Here is a 21277-nt window from a genome sequence, read left to right as displayed (position 1 = left end):
TCCAGGCCCGTCTGAAGTTTGCCAGAGAGCACATGGATGATACAGCAGAGGATTGGGAGAATGTCATGTGGTCAGATGAAACCAAAGTAGAACTTTTTGGTATAAACTCAACTCGTCGTGTTTGGAGGAAGAAGAATACTGAGTTGCATCCCAAGAACACCATACCTACTGTGAAGCATGGGGGTGGAAACATCATGCTATAGGGGCTGTTTTTCTGCCAAGGGGACAGGACGACTGATCCGTGTTAAGGACAGAATGAATGGGGCCATGTATCGTGAGATTTTGAGCCAAAACCTCCTTCCATCAGTGAGAACTTTGAAGATGAAACGAGGCTGGGTCTTCCAACATGACGATGATCCAAAACACACCGCCCGGGCAACAAAGGAGTGGCTCCGTAAGAAGCATTTGAAAGTCCTGGAGTGGCCTAGCCAGTCTCCAGACCTCAACCCCATAGAAAATCTGTGGCGGGAGTTGAAAGTCCGTGTTGCTCGGCGACAGCCCCAAAACATCACTGCTCTCGAGAAGATCTGCATGGAGGAATGGGCCAAAATACTAGCTACTGTGTGTGCAAACCTGGTAAAGACCTATAGTAAACGTTTGACCTCTGTTATTGCCAACAAAGGTTATGTTACAAAGTATTGAGTTGTATTTTTGTTATTGACCAAATACTTATTTTCCACCCTGATTTACGAATAAATTCTTTACAAATCCTACCATGTGGATTCATGGATTTTTTTTTTTTTCACATTCTGTCTCTCACAGTTGAAGTGTACCTCTGGTGCAAATTACTGACCTCTGTCATCATTTTAAGTGGGGGAACTTGCACAATCGGTGGCTGACTAAATACTTGTTTGCCCCACTGTATATTGAGAAGAAAATAACAGAAAACAGCAGTGGTAGTAATATAATAATAATAATAATAACAATAAAAAGGAGAGGAAAGAGTATTAAATATTAGAGAATTTAGTTGATATTTGCATTTAAGACAAGTTGGTATTTTATAAAGTACCAAAACCCAACAAACCAGTTTAGACTGCATTCAGAACCAAACAGGAATCCCACTGACTGAAGCCCTTTGTCTCAAATATCTGAAAAACTAAACAGGCACATCAGAGAGGCTGAAGAGGACACATGAGAGTCGATGAGGAGGAAGAGCAGCTGGCCTGGAGTTCAGAGGAAGAAAGGGGCTCTGGATGCAGGTTCCTGTTTATATCTGTGCTTTAAAGTAGAGGGGATTGTGACTTGTTGACCTAAAACAATTCCCCTCGAGCAAAGATGAAGATGAGGTCTCGTCTTTGTTTCATCTCCCATCTTCACTGACGGCCATTAAACAAGTCACTATGGTGCAAACCAAACCTGCCTTTGTTACAAGTTTCATTTAAAACTATCTCAGAGTGGACGGCAAAAGAGGCATTTTTAAAAGTTGATGAATATTTTAAGACAGCATCTCACCTGTTTAATGCTTCTTCCTGTTTCTTGATTTGGGGCATTTCTTTCATTAGAGCATCCCAAAAAACACAGAACTAACCACAACGTTGAATGTACAACCCACTATGAGAAATTCAAAACTACCTTGTCGTCACATCGTGTCAAACTGGACTACAAATGCAAGATTGTGGAAGCTGGTTCTGTCCAAGTTTTCTGATATTGTCAGTTCAGCATGCCCTGTTATCCTCTACACACACACATATATATATATATCCTGTATATAATCGTTGTTGTATATGCTTTGAAGTCTAAAATTAGTCACATTCATTGAGCAGGTTTGAAATCTTTTGGTCATTCATCCACTTCAAAGACACGTGCACGCTTATAGTACACACACGCAAACATATTGTACAGTTCAAAGCAGAGGGGTGTCCAGTCAGTCTGTCCACATTCATACAATCGTGGGAAGCCTGCAGACCAGTAAACACAATAAACACCCCCAGAGGTCGCCTTCAATCGCCTCTCCTTAGGCTCGACTCAGGTGGAGAAGCTGAGCACACCCTCCCACGGTAGCCATGTAGAAAAGAGGATAAACAATCCATCCCCAGGACCCCAGGCGACTGGGTGGGGGCCAGCAAACATCCCCTCTCTGTGTCATGAGGGTTTCAAAGGCAGCTTGAGGCAGTTAGAAGTGGTTTTCATATCTCAAACATGTTTCTGCCCTGGTTCCTCAGTGTTTTAGGAAAGAGGTGTGTTTTTAAGGAACAATGGGGGTTGTTTAAATTTGCTGAAAAGACTGGAGCTGTAAATACAAAGAGTCTCCAGTTTCCAGAGACGTTTCTTCCTAATGCACTGAATGAAATCACTTTTTTATTAAAGCAATTAAAAATTAGAACCAGCACTACAAAGATTGTGTGGATGAGCTGCATCAGAGATGGGGTCTAGCAGACAGTTTCCTGCTACTGCTACTTGTCAACTAAAGTAACCGGGCTCCTAATTCTAAGCCTCAAAAAATTAAAGTGGTTTATTTAAAAAAAAAAAAAAACTTTTCAGTTTTTTGGATCATGCTGTAAACAAGCCCATTTCAGTGCTGAAGTTAGACATTTTGTAGGAAGTGACTCATTTATGGAGTCAGTCTCAAATGGGCATTTGAGGGATTGCACTTTTTGAACAATTCAGCTGAATTTCGTTTATACTGAGAGATTGCTGCTTGTGAACCTCCTGTGACTTTGACGGGCTGTTTAGTATGCAGCTGACTTAAGAAAAACAAATAAAATCATAAAATAAGATAATAATAATAATAATAATAATAATAATAAGCATTTTTACATCACATGATACTTTATTATTTTACATCATTTATTAACATCAGTCTAACTACAATCATGTTTCCATCGATGTTGGGTGGTTTTCAATATCGCCACCTGAGGATCAGGAGGGTCTTCCAACATGCACTGCTGGATGGCCTAGCAGGGCCCTGCAGGGCAGGAATGTGGGCTACACACTCAACAAATAAACAGCTAAAATATGCACTGCATACAGTGTACACATCATACACCTGCTAAAACATCACAGTGAGCCACAGAAGACTAGGAAAGATGAAGTAAAGATGCAAAATATTTTTTAATAAAGTACAGTAGGACCTGTAGTATCTCCATGATTAGAAAAGCAGGCAATGATATGGATTAAAACACAAAAAAATGGAAGACTTTATATTCTATTAGATTTCATTGATGCAAAAATATATATAATATTTAGCAGTCAATCAAGAAAAGCACCAAAAACAGATTTCTAGCGCCTCATACTTTGATAGATCAATCCATTTAAATAATCAGTCTGCACTGACTGTGAGCATTGTAATATGTTAATATTAACAGCACTGCAATTTTTTTTAAAAAGGCATAAGAAAGTAACAACATGAGTAAAAAGCCATGAAAAACCACAGCAGATGATGGTGCACAATTCAAATACATGAATAAAATACAGCTGTACACGATGAAGGCAGCACTGGGTCCCTTGTCTCCCGTGTTAGTACAATACACTGAACAAAGAAGAAGAAAAAAACCCCAAGCACACCACCATATCAAATTCCACTTCAACTTCACGCTAAAATCTTTTCTGCCTTCTGCGGGCCCCTCACTGTTTATCTAGCCAGTCTGCAGCCGTCACAACAATTAACATCACCCAGTGCACATCGCATCTTTTCAATACATGTCCACTGAAGTCCAGTCGCTGTGCAGCTTCGTGCTCTGCTTCGACTGGGGGGCCAACGGATGACCCGCGGGGGAGATGGAGCAGGGCGTTAAAGAATCACGTGAGCCTCGGTGACAGGAGGAGGGCAAGTTTGGATAGTTGCATTGTTACAGAGGGATCATTAAGACAGCCATGACCTCTCACCCCACTTCAGTGCAACTGTATGCCATTGGAGAAAACCTTTTCACACAGATGACGTTAGAAGTGGCCAGATATGGTGCGATGTTCCAGTTTGCAGTCCTGAAATAAGACCAATCTCAGAGCCAGACAGGTCTCTGCATGCATGTCTCCTTCTATCGTTCCATCAGTACCCTCCTCCTCTCTCAACTTTACCTCAAACTTCCTTTTAGCTTTCTGACGTTGCTGCACAGTCCAATTTCGAGCACTGCGGCTGCTGGACATGAGCCAAAGCATGACAACTGCTAAACCTTTCTAGATGATGTAACATTGCATTAAAATCGTTCCCGATTTCAAAACCTTTGTGTCCCTGCACTGGATCTGCATATCATTTTAATTTATTCTAGTTTACATCTTTAAAGGGAAACTACTATGCTTTTTTTCTTCATATTCTGTCATATAATTATGCTAAAATGATCTTCATATTCAGTTTTAAATGGTGCACTGTGAGACAAAAAACAGGCTTATCGCTGCTCTAAATGGCAGATATTTTTGCCTGTACAATGTCACAGGTGACAAAGCACTCTGGCACACAGCTCTCTGTGAGTGCAGAATCCCCACCCACCTGTTGTTTATGAACAGCAGCCAATCAGAAGAAAGAAATTCATCCTGAACCATGAATTAACCAAAGCTACTCAAGTAGAGACCAAGAATAAAAATATGTCGATGGAAACAAGCATAATAGGTCCCCTCTGGATAGGTTACAGGTGAAACTCAAATAGTGGAATCCTTGTATATAAAAATAAAAACATGCTGCAACATTAGAGGTAATTTATCCTCCTGTGACCTATCCAAGTACATCCTGCAAAAGGTCTTTAGCTTTAAAACATCAATCGTAATAATAATAATAATAATGATGATGTGGATTCTACATTACATTTTATGCTAAATATAACTGTAACTTTAAACCCCTTCCAATCCAAAAACAGCAGACTGATTTGTTCTATCACATTAGTGCGATTAATCTTCTGTTAAAACACAACAACTGCACCACAGAGACTAATAAAGACAGCAGCTTCCTCCCAATTACAACTCGATTCATTCAAATTACCAGACAGGTGTACTATGAAGCAAGTTCAACATAGTCAGGCTTTCTTTGTGTTGGCTGGTTCAACAAAGCCTCAAACTGTGGTTAATCCAGACTGCTGGCCTGCTTTATTCAGAGGTCAATAAAACCAACAGTGATGTTACCAATAAGTCATAAGCTCAATGCTGAAGAAAACTGTTAATTCTGGGATTTTATATGCAAATACATCTTTAGGTTACCATGACAGCTGCAACTTTAAAGCTTTACACCTGTGCATGCAGGTCTGATGCCGTCCCATACTGTAATGAAGAGAGATCAGTGGAATCAGTTTAGTTTTTGGCCAAGCCAAAATGAGCTGAACTGATAACTGACTCTGCTGCAGACCAGGTTACGAGTTCACCATAAGTAGGTATAGAGCGCAAACAGAGCTTCCTTTGTAACACTGAAAACTAACTCTTCACTTCTTAGTACACCTGTCTGGGAAGTAAGAGGTGAGCATCGCAGTAAATAGCAGCTGAGCCTCCACCATTTCTGAGAGTGACCACCAACCACTGTACCCGAGCTATATCTTGGGGGAACAGATACTTTCCATCCTGAGAGGGGTGAGGGTGAAGCTGCCAAAAGCAGTGAGCCACACAGAGAACATTTAAAGGCACGGCGGTTATAGTGTCTAATGGAGATCACTGTGAGCAAGAGTAACTGGGTGCACCAGTGTGACACAGGTACATGCACTCTGGGTCAATCAGGATGCGTGTATGTGCTATAGTAACCAGGCATGATTGTGCGTATTACACAGGTTCTATGTAGAAGAACCAAAGCTTAGAGTCAGCTTTCAGACTCTTTAAATTATAGGATGTCCGAATAAAACAAAGATGTATAAAGTATAATATATAAATGACTCTTTATAGGCTACGACACTAAAGGTTTAAAGTGTGTAGATGGAAAAAAACAAAACAGTAAATCTTACAACTTTAAGAATGAAAAAAGTGACATTGTGGTACAAGTGGTAAAACACTGATGATTTTAGATATGTTGAGTATTTTACTGGGGAGGCACGTTCCCCCTGACGGTTTGGTAAAATCTCCAGGGCATTGTGTTGTAAACTTACAGTAGCTCCTGCCTCCTTATAAGGATAAAAACATCACAGCGAGGAGATCAGAGCACTCTCTGCTGTAGCTGTGACCATGAAGTTTGTACCTGCAGCTCGGTGTGACTCCCTACACACAGCTGTAGCTACAAACTTTACATACAGTAACTGAAAAGACTGTAAATATAGAATAAATACCATTCTTATCAATATTCTTTTTCCCCACAGCAAGCATCCCTTATTGGCTTTTGGTCTGCAACAGTCAAACCAAATTGTAAAAGAAAATAAAAACCGCAACCAATCAGAAACAGTTTGCTTACATCCCCCCTACATTGTGCTACACTCTAAAAACCTGCTTCCAGCATCAGATGTTGATGAGCAACAACATGTTCTGACAGCATGAAGAAAGGAAAACAACAGAAGTGTGGACAGTGGTCACTGTGTGAGTTACTCTAAGAGAAGACAAAAGGGTCTAGCAGCATCAGTGGTTGTGCTTGTCGCCTTCAGTGGATGGCGCCTCCTTCAGGAAGGGATTGAAGGAGGAGCGGACGGCACGGCCCCGGAGAGGCTGCTGCACACGGAAGTTGTTCACCATGCTCTTCTGCATATCCTCCTCGGCTGAGGTGAAAAGAAGGCTCCGGAAGACAGCCAACTATAGGGCAAGAGAGTCAGCGGTAGACAGCAGAGATTTATATCAAACTTCTTCAAAAGATAATATCTTTAGTTTCTGGGTAATTTCAATGAACTGGGAATCCTGAAGCTGAAATGTTGCTGTGCTGGTTTTTATGGGTGTGGGTGAAAATAAACACACCTTCACATAAACCTCAACTGTCATCGGAAACCACTACTGAAAGTTACCTTGAAAGAACAGTTGTTCCCAAAACACAACAGCACATATCCAAAGGTTGGTGTGCAACTCAACTTAAAGTTGCACCAGTGATTCGTGCCCACCATGGGGCAGCAATAACTCTCATACAGCCATTTTCCACTAGTACCTGCTCGGGTCAGCTTGACTTATCTTAGTTTTTAGGGTTTCCCATTAGGTGGTATGTACTTTTTTAGTACCTGCTCGGCTGGAATTCCAATCGATCTGAGATGATCTGAAAATGTGACATCAAGAGACTGCATGCCACCGATTGGCTAGTCAGTGGCATCATGAATCATTAGAGCATCTCACTCACAAAAATCAAAAACCTGGCAACGAGGGAAACAGCTACACAAAGAAGCACTACTTTGGCAGCAGGTATGCCATTGCCTCAACGTCCTCCACTGTTGTGGTGTTAGTGTTGCATACAAATGACAGGACGTTTGGCCACAATGTTGTTATAACAACCTCAGACTCTATTGTAATGCCAAACATCCCAAACTGAGCCATGTTGAGTTGGCTGAGTAGGTACTAGTGGAAAAGGGTTAATAGTAGTCATGGATAGCACGTTAGCAACCAGTTCTACACATTTGGAACAGTGCTTATCCTCAATTTTGATCCCCACCCACTCAAACATGTGTTAATACAGTGTTCATTTACATCTCTGCCCTTATTTGTCTGTATTTGGTCTTAGGATGGACCACATCCTAAGATGTTAAACCTTTTAACATCTTAGGATTTTAACAGAGGAAGGTTTAACAGAGGAAGAAGGATTGAAAAAAAGAAAACAGACACCACCAATCACACTGCACATGAAACGTCGACCCATTGTTAACATTCTTTACTTTTTTGTGTTGTGATTCTTAAAAACATCGTTCTTACCTGCTCATGGCTGACTTCTATGTGCTGTTTCATAATCATCCAGGTAACAGACTCTGTCAGAGGAGGCGTGGTCAGAGAGCCGTGGTACGTCCAGTAGTCATCTGTGTTGGTGGGCAACAGACAGCCGGGGTCGAACCGGTTAAACGCTACTACACTGTTCTGCAGAAGACCAAAGAAACAAATATTCAGTTAAAGCTTGTGGACTTTGCATGATTCACACTTCAAACTGATCCTTAGTTCTGCCTGAAACAAGCCGTTTTAGCTCCTCTCCCTGTGAGTCAACATTTTTCTGCGTACGTCTCAAGTTCACAGCTTCCACTCACAGCCGTGTTGATATTAGCATCCGCAAGTGTAACAGTACAAGTATATTACAGAAAATACACAACAGCAGACTGGATGCACTCTGTGGAAAATTGTAAAATATTTAAAATCATTAAATGTTGACTATAATATAAATATATTTAAAATTTGTTTGGTATGTGTTACACAACATCTGTTATTTAGCACACACTTCTTATTATATTGTTGAACCAACATTCATATCAGACCTTATTAGTGATAAGCTGTGAATTAGTAGTGATAAAAAACAAGGGGAAAATACAATCTGCAGTGAGTCACCTTCAAAAACTACAAGCAACAGTGTAAAGGAAATATAATCATATCTCAGGACAGGTCTATAATGACAGATCAACATGTTAAAATCAAGGGAAAAACTATATCACACCACCACCACCATTAGCAGCTTGAACTGTTAACACCACGCATTGTGGACCACGGATTCGTCTCATTATCACCAAATTCTGACTTGACAATCTGATGTGGGAGCAGAAATCATGATCTGTCAGGACAGTCTGTCGTCGTTTCAAGATGAAAACTGTCTAGGAGTGGTAAATGTGTGCCCAATATAGTCTTGGTTTCCTGTTCTAAGTTAATAGAGTACAGAGTGCTGATGCAACCGCCCGCTTTTGCACGCCACCCTCTACAGCTTTCCAACCACAGAACTGTAGTTTATTGAGTGTTTGTAATTTTCTGCTACACTCTCTGAACTAGACTGTTGTTCGTGGAAAAAAAGCAGACCAGAAAAAGCATATCACCAATAATCAATCATTTCTGCACCAATAATCAATCCAAGGTTAAAAGCACTAAGCTCTTTTGCTTCCTCCCTGTTGTTTCTTGCCTGCATTCTTTTCATATAGCGAGCTGTCTACATATGCTACATTTATTAATGCACAGAGCTAGTGTAATTTACCTCATCTTCAGGTCCTTGGATGCAGTGAATACACAGCTACTGATTCAGTTTGACTTCAGTTCTTTTGACTACTTGGTGAAAAAAAAAAATGAAATTCTCTGTGTGAAAGAAAGCCTGAACCACTAGAGGGCACCACCTCCCTATAAACTGACAGGTACAGAATTGTTGGTCTGTGATGCTCTTTGTCAAAGGTAAATACACTTTCTCATTAAAGCAGAGAAAAAACACAACAGGTATACACACATATGTGTGTGTGACTAACCTTGTGTCTGATTGCAGGCAGAGCGTCCACCAATTTCTGCAGCCCCTCGTGTCTCTTTCCCACCTATGCAAAGATTAGACCATAATCTGGATTATCGTCACTCACAAATCAGCTGGACGGCTGTTACCATTCTCTCACATAAACACACTGCTGAACGCAAATCAAAAGTAACCCAAAACATATGATTTTGGTCATTGTTTAAGGACTTGAAAGACAGTGTGTGATGTACCTTCAGAAAAACTCCAATAACCGCCAGCCCGTTATCCTCCATCACTGCCTCCTCAAACAGACTGTACTTGTCAGAGTTCCAGTGGACCAAGTGGAGCTAAAGCGGCACACAAAGCAAAGACATGAGTTTGTCTGTATGTGACCCAAACTGTAACAGCTATAATCTTTGTTTTCCTGTTAAATCCTTCCTGCCTTCTTATATTTTTATTTGACCTAGTGTAAAAATTACAGCTTTATTAATTGTATTAAAATATGACACAAAGATCCCATGAAGCTGTGACTCATAACTGCAACTTGATGCTCTGCACGCGCACACGCACACAGTCACTGGAGTGGAGCTTCTTACATAAGTGTGCGTGAATGTAACGGAACAACATGAAAATAGATGTTCTATATACAGGACAAATGTACGAGTCTGTAAACTCAGATGCTGACAGACAAACACACACTTTGAGGTTTGAGTCCGAATTTGGCGATATAAAAAGAATTAGAGAAACACAGCTGGATGAAAGAACCACAGTTGTATGGCTTAAACAATGTAACCAGTTTTGCACAACGCTTAAACATTTGAAGAACAAACAATTCGAACAGGGTACATGAGTACATATAAAAGGACCACAAACTAAGGCAATATTTGCGCTGTTTCAACAGCACACTGTTGTTTTTTCCATTACTCCTCTCTGTTAACCTTAAGAACTAAAAACTGACTTATACTGAAGGATATTACATGTAAGATTACAAATAGTAAGCATAAAATACCTGCATGACTAATCTCAGTTTTAGCTATGGGCAGTTGGAATTGTTACAAATATGTTTTTTTTAAATACTTTTCCGTTAAATCTACGTTCTAGTTACATCGTAAGCACAAAACCCTCTGAAAACCTGCAATGTGGCCTACCCTAACCCAACACGCACTTCCCCTGGAAATACAACGACACGTCCTGCAGCTATCGTGACGGGCCTGTGCAGTACTGCCAATGTCTCTGATGCATTTGCAGATACGTTTTTCACAGTTTTTCAATCAAAAAAGAAAAAAAAAATCATAATATTTATCACCTCAATGTAAGGACAAACAAATGTCAGGTAGTTGTGGGAACTATTAATGTCAGGAAACATATGAAACGGAAAAACCTGTGGGACAAATATGTTCATCACCAAAAGTTAAAAAATAAAGTAAACTGAGCAAACAAAGAATGAGGACCCAGGAGGGGAACAAAGTCCCAGGTTTAAATTTGTTTCCCCCATGGGAAGCACCACCAGTGGCGTGTCTAGAAAATTTTTGTTGGGGGGGCCAGGTAGGGGCACAGATTTGGAGAAGGGTGGCAGATTTAATTGGCAGATAATGTTTTAAAAAAAAATTCTACCAACCCTTAACCATAATTCAATAATCCTATAAACCTAATAACCAAATGCACTTTTAACTCTTATTAGAATGAGATTTTAACCACTACGGTGCAAAGTTTTTAGATACTGCGTTGATAAAGTACAAGAGATACAATCAGTGCTTTGTCAGTGTTTACTCAGCATTCAAGGACAGCAATATTTGCATAGTATTTTTACTGACATATAGTGCACATATGTTTTGGGCAAAAACATTTTTGAAAATTAAAATACGAACATTTGTAACAAACAATTGACAAATTAGCCAATGCCAATGCAAAACTTTATCTGCCTGTTAAAAAAAGAAGATAATCTTCTCACAAACTGGTGTTTGATTTTGAAACAGGAAAAAAGTGGGGAAACAACTGAAAAGACTAACATTTGAATGAAACCTGAAAGCAAGTAAATACTTTCTATGCTGCCTTATCGTAAACTTTGGTAATATTGATAAAGAACAACACTGGCTGATGATAAAATACAGTCAGCTGGCATGGTGACACTGCAAGTATTAACCTGCAGGGCTGGACTGGGACAAAAAAATTGGGCATTTTTACTACAGACCGACCCACCAGGTAGTAAAGCCATAAAGACTTTGACTGAAAACAAACCCTGTTGTGACAGTGATGTACAGTCTTGTTGGTATATGTATGATTTCTATACATTTTACGTCAGATAAAAACTTTGGTTGTAAGATTTAGATAATTATTTAATAAAAACTAGGTATTTTAAATGAGAATAAGAAAGAAAAGTATTTCTTTGTGCCCACCTTTCCCTGTTAATGCCCTACCTGGCCCCCTAGCAAAACTTTGCTAGACCCGCCCCTGCACAGTTACCAGCTGTCAGCTACATAAAAAAGGATCCTGGTGTTATTTGTCTCTCAGAAACAGTTCATAACTTCCCTTCAACTCATTCATGTCACCTAAAAGGTAAACCTGTTTCTCCATCACCTGTTCAGCTCTGATGGTTCAGTAAGGACATCTCCTGGTTTCATCTTCATGTTTCCCTCTCACCACATATCTAAACAGACATCATGACCAGCAGCTTTACAGCTGTGGCTCCAGCAAACATCAGCTGATACTAGAAATTAATATTAAATACATTCTAACAACAGCTGATCAAGCTTAAACGTGCTGCTGTTGTTTAGCGCAATATCCGCTGGTTTCCTCTTTCTGGCGCAAAGTGGGCGATAAACAAGAGAGAAAAGCCGATCAGCTGATCATTGATCAGTTTCATGATTGAAGTAGCAACAGGAGAGGGAGGGGAGAGAATGAGAGAAGAAGAGGCAGCTGTGCAGCAAAGACAGAATAACTCCAGCTTTGTGTCTTTTTTCCATTCTAGCTAAAGTCCGGGACAAACTGCGTCTCTTCTCAGCTCAATACGAAACGTGTAATATTTTCTCTGAATGAGGGACCATTCCATTTTTTTAAGGAGCCGTTGGCAACTCTACTAACCTTATGAATAAAATAAAGTTCACTATCAGTAACATCATAGCACCCACCCAGCTGTATAAAAACTCCGTCAAACTGGCTAGAACGCAGTATGAGTTATTGCAACTGACAGTAAAAAGTCAGCAACATGAAAATAAACTCCACCTAAACTTGGTTTATATCTGACCCAGATAGACTGCAGGTCATAACTTCTTACCTGAAGTTCAGTTCACCTGACACTCGGACTGGTGGCTGCTTCGGGTCTCTCCTCCTGCCTCCCCTTCCCTCATCCACCTGTTGCCTCTGTGGAAGCCCCGTCATAGCCACCACCAAACAACGGAGTTATTTCTACACATCGACCTGCATCTGGCCAATCCACCACCTCTCATTGTTCATGCCGTTACAAAAAAAATAAAAAATAAGTCACTGGGGATATGCCCGGTATGCCCGATGGCCAGTCCAGCTATGTTAACCTGCAACCAAATCTGCAGCTCCATACAGCAATGTTACGACTTAGATTATATCTTATAACGCATAACTCTTATGTTAGCTGCCCTCAGTAGCATACTGTCTGAAATATTCCACAGCTGCAATAATTCTTTAAGTGTTATTTTTTCCTTGGTATTCTAATTTCACCGAAGTTTACTAAACTCAACAAACTTGATATTACTTACCGGGACATTTATTCTGTCCTCATTTTCTTTCACCGAAAAATTGTTTCCTGCAGTGCCATCTTTCGCGCTTGGCTCTCCTACCTTTGCTAACGTGATGCGCATAGCGCAGAAGCGATGCTGCATTCACTTACACTCGGATATCTGAGCGTCACCGTGAAAACATAATCGGACATTTGATATTTGATTGAATTTTATTGTTTTGCCTTTGGGGTGGCACCTGGGGTGGCCAGTCTGGTTTGGGGGGTGGCCTGTGCCCCCCCAGGCCACCCCGCTGGACACGCCATTGAGCACCACATAACAAAGAAACATGAGCACAAGATAACTGACAACATGTAAAAGTAGATTACGTCGTAGGCATGAATCTTCCAAAGTTTTATTGCAGAAGTTTAAATGAGCTGTTCCACTGTCCACCTTTTAACAAGTGTCAGAGGTACAGACCCACAGACGCTCAGACTAAGAGGACCACCGTGACGCTCAGGTGTGCAGACAACTGCTAACTCAGAGCATGACAACAGGAAAAAAAAATTAAATTTAGACCCAAGAAAAACCTGCAAGGGTTTAGTTGAAAATCGTTATTTTACTCAGGAAAAAATGTCAGAGACTTCATCTTAGTCGCATCTTTTCTTATTGGCCACATGCCACTGCGAGGAGGCTTGTTTCTCTGTTTGTGTGTGTTGTATTAGCTATTAAACATGTGGGTTGAGCTTTAGTTATAACATTCTTGTGTACTACACTGAGAGGAATGCACTGAATGAGCAGCCTAACAACCTGAAAATAAACTGTACCTCTAATGAGCAACTCCACTTGTCTCTGAAAGGATACATTTACATTTAAACTGAGTGATTGCATTTTGTTTAAAGGAACATGAATTTTACAGGTTGGTGTCAATGTAAGAGCCTTAGGAGCATCCATTGTAGTTATAAAAAGTATTTTGCCGCTTACAAATAAACCTGGTCAGCTTTTTTTTCAGATTCTGTGAGAAATCTACATCATAACTTACGACTCCCCCATGCCGTCAGAGATGGAGGCTTTGGAACCAAGGACTGATAACAGGCAGGATAGTCCTTCTCCTCTTTAGGAACAAATTTTCCAGACCTTTAAAGACAGTTTATCACCTTTATTACGAGACATGTTCATTGAGTCATTGGTTTCAAAATGTCTTCCCCTAACGCTTCGACAAGCGACCATCTCACTCCTATTGAAGCCAAATAAGGATCCATTAGAGTGTACATCATATCGTCCTATATCACTCTTAAATGTAGATTTTAAAATACTGTCAAAAACACTTGCTCTCAGGCTAGAGAAATATCTACCATTGTTAATTTCTCCAGATGAGACAGGTTTTGTGAAGGGTAGGCATGGTTTTTTCAACCTGCGCAGGTTTTTAAACATATTACACACCAAGTCAACTACAACCCCTGAAATTGCCTTATTACTCGATGCTGAGAAGGCATTTGACCGGGTGGAGTGGGATTATCTGTTTTATACTCTACATAAATTTGGATTTGGCCCTAATTTCATTTCATGGATTCAGTTACCTTACTCCTCACCTATGGCACGTGTTAGAACAAATTCGTTATTCTCTTATTTCCCACTTCTCCGTGGTACGAGACAAGGTTGTCCCTTATCCCCTCTTCTTTTTGCATTATCAATTGAACCACTGGCAATTAAACTGCGAGCTGACAGTTGCATTAAGGGCATCTTCAAAGGTGACCAGGAGCACAAAATATCCTTATATGCTGACGACCTCCTGCTGTATATGTCAGAGCCTTTATGCTCTCTTCCCCGTGCTCTTGCCATTTTTGAATGTTTTGGTAATATTTCAGGTTACAAGTTGAACCTGCATAAAAGTGAACTTCTCTGTGTCAACTCTATAGCCAGAAAGATTTCATTTTCAGATTTTCAATTTAACGTTAAATCAGGGTATGTGACCTATCTGGGGGTTAAGGTTACCCACAAAGATCTTTATGAAAGAAACTTTGTCCCGCTGCTTAAAAATACTGAGACAGATCTTCAGAGATGGAACAATTTACCACTGTCATTAACTGGCCGCATCAATTCTATCAAAATGAACATACTACCCAAGTTCCTTTATTTATTTCAATGTATCCCATGCTACTTACCCAATAAGTATTTTATAACACTGAATAAGCATATCTCTGCATTTATTTGGAATGGCAAAAGTCCACGAATTCGTAAAGATTTCATGCAGAGGACTAGGCCACTGGGTGGATTAGCCTTGCCAAACTTTCAGTCTTATTATTGGGCAGCAAATATTCGTAATATGCTGTACTGGATGAGTAATGTTACTACAGAGACTCCAGCTTGGCTCCAAATTGAGTCAATCAATTGTGGCAAAGTTTGCCTATCAGCTTTGTTGAGTTCAGCTCTCCCATTAGAACTATACACCTATAAACGTAACCCTTTGTTGTATGACTCGCTCAGAATCTGGGTGCAATGTAGGAAAAGGTTGGGGTTACACTTAATGTCAATTAAAGCACCTATCTGCTCAAATCATATGTTCCCACCCTCCATGATGGATTCTGCCTTTAAAACATGGGAAAGTAATGGCCTTAGAAATATCAAAGACCTTTTTGTAGATGGGATTTTTGCCTCATTCACGCAGCTCCTGAAGCAGTTTAATGTTCCTCGGCAACATTTTTTCCGCTATTTACAAGTTCGTCACTTTGTAAAGAGTCGATTTCCTTCATTTCCGGAACTACCTGAGGAAACTTCTTTGGATAAAATTATTAATATAAACGTTCATAAGAGAGGGGCGATTAAAGAAATCTATGCTATACTATTAGATCTTCAATCTCCTTCTCTCTTCATCCTTAAAGCACAGTGGGAGAAAGACCTTGGGATGACTATAACAGATGAGCTCTGGCAATCTTTTCTCCGGAGGGTACACTCTTCTTCGATATGTGCCAGGCATGGGCTCCTTCAATTTAAGGTCCTACACCGATTACATATCTTCAAGGAAAAGTTAGCCAAGTTCTATCCAGGAGCTGACCCTCTGTGTAACAGATGTAAAGGAGAAACAGGTTCGCTCCTTCATACCTTTTGGACATGCCCCAATCTTCATAACTATTGGGTGTCTATATTTAGCACTCTGTCAGAGATGTATAACGTTAAATATGATCCTTCTGCTCTAACGGCTATCTTTGGGGTGATACCTCAAGACATCACTTTGCCAAAATGCTATTCGAATTCTATTGCCTTTGCTTCACTTATCGCAAGGCGCCTTATACTTTTAAGATGGAAGCAGGAAGCTCCTCCCACACATGAACAGTGGCTTGCAGAGCTCATGAGGTTTTTACATTTAGAAAAGATGAGATATACACTGGCAGGTTCAACCACCAAATTTCTTAAGGCATGGCAGCCATTCCTGATGTACATGGAAACATTTAAAATGACCACCTTATCATGACCGGATGCCATATCTCTATATCACTATCATAGTTAACTGTACACTGAATGTCCCTTATACATTTTATTTTTATATTTGTTTGTTGTTGTTTATTTGTTTTTTGTTGTTTTGTAGGGGTTTCTTTGGTTTGTTTGTTTTTTCCTTTTCTATTTCTGTTATCTTTTGGGGTATTGTAAATACTGAACAGCATACTACTGTATGCTCAATGTTTTTTTGTTAACATGCTGCTGTGACTGAAAATAAAATTTATAAAAAGAAAAAAAAGAAACAAATTTTCCAAAAAGCATTTCATAGTTTGATTTGTCTGATCAAACAACAGTTTTCCTCTTTGCCTCAGTCCATTTTAAATTAGATTTGTCCCAAACAAGACAAGCATTTCCAGATCATGCTCATATATGGATTCTTCTTTGCATGATAGAGCTTTAACCTGTGGATAACAAGGAATCTGAAAATTGTACATTTCCTCAGTTCAAACACATGATATATTGTTCTATTAGAGATGGCACGATACCACTTTTTTATGTCCGATACCGATACCGATATCATAAATTTGGATATCTGCCGATACCGATATGAATCCGATATACCGTATTTTCACGACCATAAGGCGCACTTAAAAGTCTTAGATTTTCTTCAAAAAGTACGGCGCGCCCTATAGCGCAGCGCGCCCTGTGTGTTGTAAGGAGGACGTAGTAGAGAACACCATGAGAACGCTAAAGGGTGAAGTGTGGGCGTTGATCGTATATACCGGACAATCGCACATACCTGCATAAAAGGACAGATATGTGCATTATGTGGAACATCGTTGTTTTAACAACCCTGAAAATGGCAAAGAGACATGCTTATGAAGCACAGTTTAAACTGAAGGCCATCAGCTATGCGGAGGAACATGGAAATCGAGCAGGGGCGAGAGAATTTAAGATTAACGAATGGATGGTTCACAAATGGAGGAAGCTAGAAAACAAGCTCCGGCAGGTCAAGAAAACGCAGCTGAGTTTCCGCGGACATAAGGCGAGGTGGCCCGAGTTGGAGGAAAGACTCGAGCGGTGGATCATCGAGCAAAGAACGAGCGGGAGAAGCGTTTCGATGGTCACCATTCGGCTAAAAGCAGTTTCACTAGCTGAAGAGATGAACATTGAACATTTCCTTTTTTTTTTTTTTTTTAATTTCTTTTTTTTTTTCCATTTGATTCACCTTTTATTGTTTATTTTATTTTCACTTACTGAATACGGGACAGACTTGACTGGGGGAAAGAAGGGGAGAAAGAAAGAGGGAAAGAGAAACAGCTGAGAAGAGGGACGGGGGAGAAGGGCAAAAGACAAAAACCAACAGAACGGGCAGAGAAAAAAAAATGCATATATCAATCACCTGGATCACCTGCTGAGAAAGAAAAAAGAAAGCAAGCAGAAGAGAACAAGAGTAATAGAATAAACAACATCACAATGATATATGGGAATATGACAGTAAATACTAAATGTTAAACATTATTGTGCAGCACATAAGATCAACAGAACACAGTGTGCTTTGAGGTAGGAGCCAAAAAGGGTGTAGTTTGTGGGTGTGATCACCCGTGTGTACACCTGTGAGCATGGACGCGCTTGTTTTTTGTTTTTTAAAAGGTTCCTTCATGTAATAATCTGCTAGAGGGTGTGGGGGGGCCACAGCCCCGTCCTCCAGGGCATGAAGCAGGTGTGGATGAGATCAAAACTCCAGACATCCAGAGGCCCCCAGAACACAAGAGACCAAGGAAGACCAACAGAGGGGCAGCTGCGCCACTGTCCCGGAAAGAGCTGAGGAGAGTCCCAGATGAGGGCTCACTCAGCAGCCGCGGAGCAGAAGCCAGGGGGAGTTGCAGCTCCGCCGGCAGCCAGCTGCGCCTGAGTGACCGAGCCCCAGGCCGAGAGGCCGGGGGCACCCCACCTCCGAAGTGGCCCGAGCGAGCCCCAGGCTCCAGGCCCCGATAAGCGGCCGCCAAGGAGTGAGCCGGTGTGTACCTGGACGCCCATCCCCGGACACAAAGAACCACCAACGCACCGATGTCTGAGGGGGTCCGCCACTGGCAGGGGAAGTGGTGGTAGGGGGAGATAGGCCTCCAAACCTTGGAGGGCCTGAGATGTCCCCAGAGAGGTGGCGCCTGACACCCAACCTGACATATAGACACAGACATACAGGCACACACATATACAAACATCCATTCCCACCCTCATGCTCTCATATGCACTTACTCCACACTCAACCAACGTGGAGACAGACATAAAGAGACGTTGTACACACGATCACACTCCCCAAGCGTACTCTACAAACCGGGTCTAGGTGCCCCCGCCCCTGGAGGGGGGAACTGCACCCAGACCCAGGTGGTGTTTCCCTTTTCCCTGCGGTGGGGGGAGGCAGACCGCCCCGACTCCACAGCAGCAGGAAGGCTCCACACTCCAGACCGCAGTCGGACGGCCAACTCCTCCTCCTAGTCCTAGCCCCCCTGCTCCAGCAGGTCGCAGAGAACGGGGGTGAGAGAAGACTCCAAACCTCCCTCCACCCGCTCATTGTAATGTTGATGCATGTGTGTTCTAAGGTGCATTTAAAACCCAGGAGGGCATGGAGCTACCTGCCAGAGAGCAGCAGGTAAGTGCATGGTCCCTCCTGCTAGCCCTCAATGTCTACGTGTATTTAAAATTGAGAGGTGGGCAACGATGCCAGGGGTGGGGTGTACACCCTGATGGTACTTTGGACTCCGTGTATCGTGCCCACCCCCAAGATCCTATATGTATGTGTAATGAGAGTGTGAGTAATGTGAATGTCTAAGTTGTGGGATAAAATTGAGGCAGAGGCAGCCAGAAGGGGACAGAGGGGGGGGGGGGGGGGGGTAGCCTCCTCTGCACCCTGGTGACATACCCCTACTCCAAGGCCCTGCATGTGTGGGTGGTTGTGGTGGAGCGGGAAGAGGGAGGCAGCTGGAGATGGGGAGGGAAGGAAGGGAGGGGCAAGTGACCCCTCCCTGGGGCCAGCTCCCCCGCTGACCCCAGTAGGCACCCCCATACTCCGCGACCCGCCAGGGAAAGGGGGCCCAGGCCCATCCAGACCGGGCCCAGTGCAGCAGCGCCGCCCGGCCCCACAGAGCCCGGGACAGTCCACCCAACCCCACCACAGAGAAAACTGCACCCACCCCACCATCCACTCATCTTCCAGACTACATAAGACAATAAACACCCAGGCTGAGATCTTCCTCCACCTCTCCTGTATCTCCCCCTCCTGCAGAGGGAGCTCCTGAGGAGAGGAAAGCTCCTGCAAGATGTGACAATCTCCCCCACCAGTTGAAGAGCCCCCCAGGTGGCTCGACGCACCGGCGGCACCCTGCTCCAGGGCTGGGCCCCCATGCACCCACCCGCCCACAACCCCGGCAACACACCAACCAGGACCCAAGCCCCCGAGGCCCGGTCCGGGTCCCAGCCCAGAGACGGAGCGTCCCCAGAACCTCACGCCCATCCCGGACCCACCCAGGGCCAGCCAGGCTACCAGGTCAGTAACCCACGTCCGTCAGCACAGACCCTCCCCTAGCCCCGCTGCACGCAGCCGCGAGGAAACAGTCACCGGAGAGCCAACAGAGCCCCTAACCGGACATGACCGCTACCCCGGGTTGAGCCCCCCAAGGAAGATGCCTCCGGGGAACCCCCCGACGCCCTAAGCCTGTCCCTACCCCCACACCAATCACAACAGTGAAGGCGGGACCAAACTATGACCCCCCACCCCCACTAGGTGATGGAGCTGATCAAAGGAGCCCAGAGCAATTGATCTGATGTGGTGGCAGAGGCTGTATCAAGACTAATGTAATCTAATAGATAATTTCTATATTGGTTAGAATTAAGATTATTTTTTATTTTTCCAGTTCATGAGGACTGTTTTCTTGGCTATGCATAGGGCAGTGAAAACCATATGGGCGATATTCTTTTCTGAAGTGACATTATCTAAGCTGCCCAACAAACACACTAAGGGGGAAGTTGGAATGTTACATTTCAGACACTTCGATAAGTCTTCACATATCTCGCGCCAAAACTTCTGAACTGGTGGACAGAACCAAAGAGCGTGGATATAATTGTCCGGTGAATTGGTTTGGCAGTGTGAGCAGTTGTTGGTAGACGTAAAGCCCATCTTGAACATCCGATGACCTGTATAGTGCACTCTATGTAATATTTTGTATTGAATTAATTGAAGACTGGGATTTCTAATTAGATGAAAGGTTTTTAAGCAAATCTGAGACCAGAAGTTTAGGTCTAAGTTAACTGATAAATCCGCTTCCCATTTTGCAATAGGAAGTGATATTGATTCATCTGTTTTAGAAAGCATTCTGTATATTTTGGATAGTAATTTGGGGGGTTTAAGAGTAAGAAATTGAACCACACTTGGTGGTGTTTGTAGTTCAACTTGACCCGGTTTAAATTTCTTTTTTACTATGGATTTAATTTGTTGATATTCTAAAAATCTTTTCTTGTTGATCCCATATTGTGTAACTAGTCCGTCAAATGAAATAAATTCTGTTCCTTCTAGTATATGTTCTAAATATTTGATTCCTTTATCACTCCAATCTGAAAAGTTTATCATATTATTGTTTTGTAATATGTCAGGGTTGTTCCAGATAGGTGTACGTTTGCATGGGATTAATGAAGACGCCGTCAATTTTAGAAACTCCCACCATGCTGTCAGAGAAGAGCTGATGTTGATGCTTTTAAAGCATTCATGTCGTTGGATGTTTGAGCTGATAAATGGTAGGTCTGAGATCTCTAGATTATTGCAGAGTGCTTGTTCTACATCTAGCCAAGGTTCATCTAAGAGGGTGTGTTTTAGCCATCCTGAGATAAACTGAAGCCTGTTGGCTAAGAAGTAGTGCTGAAAGTTAGGCAGTTCTAGTCCTCCTTT

The 21277-nt window shown here is 42.2% G+C and overlaps 1 protein-coding gene across 3 annotated transcripts in view; it reads right to left on the bottom strand.

Annotated features, from left to right (window-relative positions):
• Nucleotides 1–3032: 3032 nt before the first annotated feature.
• ca5a (carbonic anhydrase 5a) overlaps nucleotides 3033–21277 on the bottom strand; it is a 30291-nt gene continuing 12046 nt past the window's right edge. For all 3 annotated transcript variants that reach the window (XM_086301681.1, XM_086301682.1, XM_086301683.1), the window contains 4 exons: nucleotides 9460–9555; nucleotides 9231–9293; nucleotides 7720–7878; nucleotides 3033–6624 (listed from right to left, as the gene is read on the bottom strand). In XM_086301681.1, the coding sequence (XP_086157807.1) occupies nucleotides 6454–6624; nucleotides 7720–7878; nucleotides 9231–9293; nucleotides 9460–9555 (489 nt within the window). In that variant the 3' untranslated portion in view covers nucleotides 3033–6453. The remainder of the gene's footprint in view (nucleotides 6625–7719; nucleotides 7879–9230; nucleotides 9294–9459; nucleotides 9556–21277) is intronic.

The sequence above is a fragment of the Aulonocara sp. 'chitande type north' Nkhata Bay genome, linkage group LG7, assembly GCF_057382095.1.
Source record: "Aulonocara sp. 'chitande type north' Nkhata Bay isolate Kocher_YH1m ecotype deep benthic linkage group LG7, A_spYH_male_GT1.1, whole genome shotgun sequence".
Lineage (NCBI taxonomy): Eukaryota > Metazoa > Chordata > Actinopteri > Cichliformes > Cichlidae > Aulonocara > Aulonocara sp. 'chitande type north' Nkhata Bay.
Note: the sequence above shows the minus strand (reverse complement) of the source record. Positions and strands in the feature narration are given on the sequence as shown.